General features: G+C 48.4%; 1 protein-coding gene across 1 annotated transcript; it reads left to right on the plus strand.

Moving 5' to 3' along the window:
* Positions 1-4984: 4984 nt before the first annotated feature.
* Positions 4985-6928, plus strand: LOC123159626 (uncharacterized protein At2g34160). Its single transcript, XM_044577441.1, has 5 exons — positions 4985-5277; positions 5557-5605; positions 6292-6354; positions 6440-6504; positions 6606-6928. Exons 1-5 carry the CDS (start codon positions 5161-5163, stop codon positions 6708-6710), a joined length of 399 nt encoding a protein of 132 aa, XP_044433376.1. The 5' UTR covers positions 4985-5160; the 3' UTR covers positions 6711-6928.
* Positions 6929-7129: the final 201 nt, after the last annotated feature.

Here is a 7129-nt window from a genome sequence, read left to right on the forward strand (position 1 = left end):
CGGCCACTTCAGCGCCTGCGGCCACGGCAATCTCCGTGCCCTCCTTCTGCTTCTTGGACAGCTACTGCCTAATGACAGACGAAGGCACTAAGCATCGCTTCAAGAATCAACAAGCAAGGCTAAGGAAAAGACTTACTGGCCGGCGAAGACATAGTCCCTCTTCAGGCTCAGCAGCGGGCGCTGAGGCGGAGCAGCTGGTGCTGAACTCTTGGGAGCAGGAGAGCTCGCTGTTGGTGCCGCTCGGGGCGCCATCGGCGAGGGCGGAATGCTGCCCGGAGGGATCAACACGGTCCTGCCCTTCTTCGTGGCCATCCGCTTGGGCTGCTTCGAAGAGGACACCCCGGACCTCGTGGTGACTCCAGAAGGGCGAGGCACCTCCACCACCGGAGGCGCGTAATCATCATCATCGGGGAAGTCGCGGAGGAGCTCCCTCTGCCGCGGGGCAGAGGATTCCTCCACCATCTCGTCCACGATGGCCTCGGAGGAATGATCTCCGGAGGACAATCCACCAAGGATGGAGGCGGCGGGGGAGGCCACGCCCGCACAAGCCAAAACTCGTCAAAGACCGGCATAGCAGCGGCAACATTCTCCCCGTCATCCCGACAGTACAACGGGAGCCAATCTTCTAGAGGATCGCTCGGGTCCTTCCCCGTCAAGTAGAGCAGCACCTTGCTCAGCTCCTCCTCGGGAAGGGCGTCCTGGTGCAGGCGGATCTTGTCGTCAACACCGCCAAGCTTCCACAGGGGACGGGAGTGGTCTTGGAGCAGCGTTATGTGCTGCCTCAAGAAGTCCTTGATGAACATGGGCCCCGTCAGCTTCTCGCTCCTCGGGTCCTTCTCCATCTTCTTCACCAACGGCGTCAGGGAAGGGTCGGTGATCTTCTCAGAATACCACCCCTTCTCGGAGACGGGGAGTTTGGTCGTCAGCTCCAACGAGCTTTGGGAGCACTTGGCATCCATCAGAACCCACCTCTTCACGACATCCTCTACCTTCTTCCCGGCGCGGGAGATTGCGTTACCACCCCGCGCCGCAACGAAGCCGATGCACCCAACCGGATTTTCGCCAGTCATGCGAGAGAAGAAGAAGTGGCAGAGCATGGCGACGGAGGGTATCACCCCCACAAACGCCTCACAGTAGAAGGCGAACATGGACAGGAGGAGGATGGAGTTGGCATGAATGTGGAGCGTGTGGAGGCCGTAGTGGTGAAGAACGACATAGAAGAAGTGGGAGAATGGGGGCACCATCCCCGAGTAGACGCTGTGCAGGAAGAAGGGGAAGAAAGTGATGTTAGCAGGATTCGGCATGGCGGTGGCGACCCGGAGCGCCGTCCCCTTCCACTCGTTGTCCTCACTCGCCGTCAGGAGGAGCGTGTTCTGGAGCTTCTCCCCGGCCATGCAGGGCGCGAGCAGCGCCGGCTCGTACCAGGCAAAGCCGGCAGCCGAGGCGGAGGTCATGGTCTTCTCAGCAGCCATTGAGCAAGAGATTTGGGGGGGGGGGGTCGGCAGATCTAGTGAGTTCTTCCGCTGCTGGGAGAAGGGGATCTGGAGCAAGACGAAGAAGAGGCAATGAAAGCTTGGCGGCGGACGACAGCCCTTTTGTAAGATGAAAACAGTTGCCGAGGCAGCGTGGGGAAGCGGAGTCGCCCACGTCCCATCAATCGCCACACGTCATTAAGGCCGCAGGCGGTTAGGGCTCGCAGCGCTCCGCACTTGCCCTTTGGCTTCACCTGGAAGCGAAGTCCGAGCGCACCTTGGGCCCGAGGGCTACTGTCGGTGTCTTGGATTTGGGGGTATCCAGCCCTGCCTGCCCGCGGCCCGCCGTGTGGCTCCATCAATGGCCTGGTATGGCCAACTTCAGCATCAACAACACAAGACCCTCGCGAGGGGCCAAGCCTCGCGAGGCGGGCAACACCAAGACCCCTGAGGGGATCGGCCTCCTTAGGCTGGCTCTCGAGGGGCGGAGAGTTCTATGGAAGGTTTACCTCACGAGGCTCAGCTGACGTGAGCCTTGACGACCAAGGCTAGGCGGGTGCCAGGCGGGCGCAGAGCGCAGGTTTCCTCTCGGTGCAAAGGAGGCAAGCCACAGGCGCGGAGTCCCGAGGAATTAGACAAAGGTTTCCATTTCGGTGCAACGAGACCAAGACCACTAGGACGGCAGGACGGAGGTCATCGACGAGCCCACCGCAGCGTCACGACCAGAGGCTTTTCGCAGGCGAAGACTACTTTTGTCAGGATAAGCTGTACTACTTGTCCCCTTTCAAATCCGGCCGTTGTGGGATCCCTTCCAGCCAACATTTGGAAAGAGGACCAAGGCCACTATAAATAGGACTAGCCACCACCATAGAACACGCGACAAGGACAATGACAAGTCGAACTACCCCACACCACACCAGCTCCCTTGAGCTCAAGAACACCTCACCTCCGGAGGCCAGTTCATCCACTGTACTACTTCATCCTCAGCCCTCCGAGGCAATCCACCAAAACGCTGGAGTAGGGTATTACACCACAAGGTGGCCCGGACCAGGATAAACTGTTGTGTCTCTTTGTCTCTTTGAGCTTGACGCGCCAGGCTTAGGAGGATCACGAGTAGGCAGGCTGGGTAGGTAGAGATCTCCGCACGCACCCCAGAGTTCGAACCTCTCAAGGGTTTGCGGATCCCTTAATCTGACAGTCTTAGCATGACTGGCTGGATGGTTGGGCGGGAAGTTGTCTTGTCTAGTCTGGTCATCTTCATCAACAAATGAAGACCTGAGTGGTTTGTCCGACTTCTGGAACAGGCCGGCCATAGGGGGTCAACGACAAGTGTTCACTTCGAGGGAAGCTTTGTAGAACCATTTTCAACCTCGACAAGCTAGAAGATGGCGTTCGAGACCGGTTTCCATCCACGATGAAGCCAAGCTTGAAGACGGGTTCAGGGGCTGCTGATGGTGTTACAGGCCAGGGGTGCCTCGCCTATCTGGTTGGTTTCTACCCTGGGTTCCATCCACGATGAAGCCAAGCTAGAAGTAAGACTATGGAAGTCTTGCCATTCAAGACAAGTAAGCTGGAGCCATGATGGACTCCCCTCCACCGACTTAGCCGATTAGGGTTGTGTAACCTTAGGTACCCCGTTATCTTTTACAAGCTGGTGTCGGGCTAATCAATAGACAACATACAATCTCATATTTATTACATGTACTTTTGTACACCACAATCGTAATATACAACACGACCAGGAGTAGGATTTTACCTCGTAAATAATGCCTAAATCTGGGTAAATCAGGTCTCATGTTTCCCCTCCGATCTACTCATCACGCCAGGATACCCTAACAAGGAATATGCCGGAATCTACTCCAACATTATTCATTTATGAAACACATGGAAATTACAAATGTTTCTTCAAAGGGAAACTCTCCTTATGTATAGCACAGAAAACCCAAAACTACTTGTACTAGAGCTCGTTATGCGGACATTCAACCGTTGACTAGACTGGACATCAAAAGTGGAAACTCATTCGACATAAACACCTCCCATAATATTATTCTACCCTAGCTACAATATGAACACTAGAACATAGTACGAGTGATCCAAAAATGTAAGTCCTTTTGAAACTTTATGGGTTAGACATTAATTTCTAAGTTCGACCATTCATCAACGAAGATCTCTAGCACATAACAAAGGAAGATGTTAGTAGAATTTTTGCAGAGCCACAAATTTTGCGTTGCAATAGATGGTCAAAGTGCCATCTTGAAGACAATGTGAATATCAGAAAAAACATACTACTATTTGGATCGGGTGTAGTACAAGGTTCCGACGATAGTTCAGTACATTGGATTGTATTACAATTCATGACAATATACTGCAATAAAACAACTGAAACTATTCATGATTTATTTAATGAAAATGTGCTACCAGTCGATAGGTCAGGAATAAATCGAGAGTCAACTAAAAATCAAACATACTTACTCACGTATGTTTGTGTACTTGATTTATTATCCAAAATATATTTTCCTAAATTAGAACATAAAAACTATAACAATACAATTAAAAAACATCCATTGGAAATGGATATAAGTTCCAAAAAAACACCAAGATTGTAAGGACCATGTCATTTTTTTTTGAGAAATATGTCATATCTAGTTCGTCTCTAGACTGTAGCTCCATGGTATCAAGAAGAATGGGCTCTAAAAATTTCCCTATTAGTGAGTATGAGTATGTTTGTTTTCTCGTGCGCTTTGCCACTTCCCTGGACTTGGTGTGTTCGGGTTTTGTAAGAATTGACATTCCCACTATTTTTTTTCTTTTGAGTAATTTGTGAATTTTACTTTCATCCATGAAGGGGTTTTTCTGACCCGGAGGGGAGGGGGGGGGGGGGGGCGGCGGTTGAAAATTCTAGAGATGAAAGTAAGAAATATTTGAAATCATATATTTATGTTAATTATTGATGAACAATGAGAATATAATATATTCTACACAATTCAACGTTGGATCATCCTTATTTGTAGATATCGTAGCATGTGTTTACATGTCGTAGGACACAATGACACTCTCCTGTGGTGGTAGCTTCAAATTCATAATTGTGCATATGCCTTTTATTTGTTGATTAACCTTTTTAGACCAAAATAAATGGGTGCCTCCTTTGACTTGACCTTTGCCCTTGGCCCAATGATCAACCTAGTCATCATCCATTGGTCTTCAAGCATCAGGATGAAGATATCCAAAATAAATAAATACATAACCCAAAAATGTAATCTGCAAAGGGGAGGATAACAAAAAAAATCATTAAAAAGACAAATAAGAAAATGGAGAAAGAAAAACGAAACAGAAAAGGAAAAGGAAATCAGAAAGGGAAAAGCCAAACTTGGGCCAGGCCCAGGACAATGGAGAGTGCGTGTCATTGGGTTTCCCCGCTTCTGCGCAGCCGCAGCCCGCAGAACTCGGACCCGCCGAGTTGGACCCCAAGTCGAACTCCCTCGCTCTCGTCCATACGTCCATATAACCCAAGCGACCCACGGGATCTAGACTGTCTCGACGCCGAATCCCGATATTTATTTTTCTTGCGTTCCGGTCCCCAGGCTTGGAGTTATTTCCTAGTCTGGTGCTCGCTCGTCTCGCGAGGCGGCGGCGGAGGGTTTGCGTCGGCGCTCTTGCGAGCTAGGGTTTCGGGTCGAGGAAGAGCGAGATGGAGGAGGTGACGGAGGGGGTCAAGAACCTGGCCGTGACGGAGCCGCACAAGAAGAACCGGATCCAGGTCTCCAACACGAAGAAGCCGCTCTTCTTCTATGTCAACCTCGCCAAGGTGAATCCCCTTTTCTCTCCGCTTCATCGAACTTTGATCCGCGCTGGGTTCCGGTCTAAAACCCTTGGAAAGCGCCTACTCATCTTGTCTATATATTGATTCCTGCGCTTTGTTTTATTTTAGAACGTCTGTGCTTGGATTAGATTTGCTCTGTGCTCTTTCCGTTGTGGAATTTGCGTTCTGCCGATCTATATAGTTTGTTTGGGGCAACGATTTAGTTGTGTGATGTTTTTGTTGGTGAAATCGGAAGCTAATGTTGTTGTGGTGATGATTTTGCAGAGGTACATGCAGATGCATAACGAGGTGGAACTCTCCGCCCTCGGCATGGGTAAGCTCCTCTGCCCTTCAGGGTTATTTCAACTGTTTGCTAGTACTAAGGCTACTAGAGATTAGTAATCGCTGCTGTGTTGCTGCAATGAAGCGCTCATGGGCTTAGAACCGATTGTATAAGCCTACCTCGTCATGATATGTTTTAGTTTTAGATTTGACCAAAATATGCATTCGTTGTTTGCGATGTCATCGTGGAAGTTTATTTTTCAGCATCCAGGCTGATTGTCCCAGCTCATGGTTGGTTAGTGTTCTCCTAAGTCCTTAGGAAGGGTCAGTGACTTCTAAGACTAACACATTTAACAAGTCTTGTGCCGGACATGTGCTGTCTTACTAATTGTTTGTTTCAAACCATCGGTTTGCCTTATTTTCTTATTTGAGATGCCATATTGTTATATGCAGCTGAGAATCTCTGTAGTTACTTTTTTACCAGCTTATCTGTGTTGCGGTGGCTGTTGTTATGTTCTTATCTTGTCGATCCAACTATTGGAAAATTTATGTGGTCAAAGTTACATTCATTTAATCACAAAACTAATTCATTGTTCGGCTGTTTATCTGATGCACTTTGATGTTAAAGCCAACAAATGACAGTTTCATTTGTCTCCTTCCTTTACATTGCTCATTGATTCTTTGTTATGGTGCTTGTGAAATGTCGAACTGCTGACTCTCTTGTTTATATCCTTTCAGCTACCGCCACTGTGGTGACAGTTGCCGAAATTCTGAAAAATAATGGCCTTGCTGTTGAGAAGAGTAAGACTCAGGTTTCCTTGTTTGTAATTCATCTTTTGCAATTTCGTTCTCTCTAGTTATTCAAATCAATTAAAATGTCTTGCAGAGATCATGACATCCACTGTTGATGTCAACGATGAATCAAGGGGCCGCCCGATGCAGAAGGCCAAGGTTAGATTTCTTCCTCAGTTCCCATGAACGACATGAGCTAGCAGTGTTTTAGAACAGTATATGCCATTGTTTGCTGATCCTTGAAACCGTTTTTACGCCAGATTGAGATAGTGCTGGGCAAGACTGAGAACTTCGACGAGCTGATGGCTGCTGCCGCGGAGGAGAGGGAAGTCGCAGCTGCCGAGGACGGCGAGGAGCAGGGCTAATAAACTATTTTGAGTCGGTTGTTGTAGCTTTTATTTAGTACTTGCTGCTAGGTTGTGTGTTATCTTCTCTTGGCCAGCAAGAGATAGGTACTTGTGTAACCAAGGTTCTTCGTATTTGATTCGTTTCAGTGCTAGTTTATGTTCATGGTATGCTGTTTCACTCACATGATACCTTGTGTTTGATTCGTCTTATTATGTGGTATATGCTCGTTAGTTTATTATGCAGTGTATAATGATGAACCTTGTTTTGATGCCTCTCCCATCTATTTTGGGATACTGGACACGTGGTTTCAACTAATGACCAACTCAGCTAAAAAAAACTCACGGCCAACACTATTATCTATTGAGTGTCACTAGGATAAATGTTGAGGTGGAGGAGAGAAAAACTTAAAATAAACACTTGCCTTAACCAAGAGATG

This window comes from Triticum aestivum, chromosome 7B (assembly GCF_018294505.1).
Source record: "Triticum aestivum cultivar Chinese Spring chromosome 7B, IWGSC CS RefSeq v2.1, whole genome shotgun sequence".
Lineage (NCBI taxonomy): Eukaryota > Viridiplantae > Streptophyta > Magnoliopsida > Poales > Poaceae > Triticum > Triticum aestivum.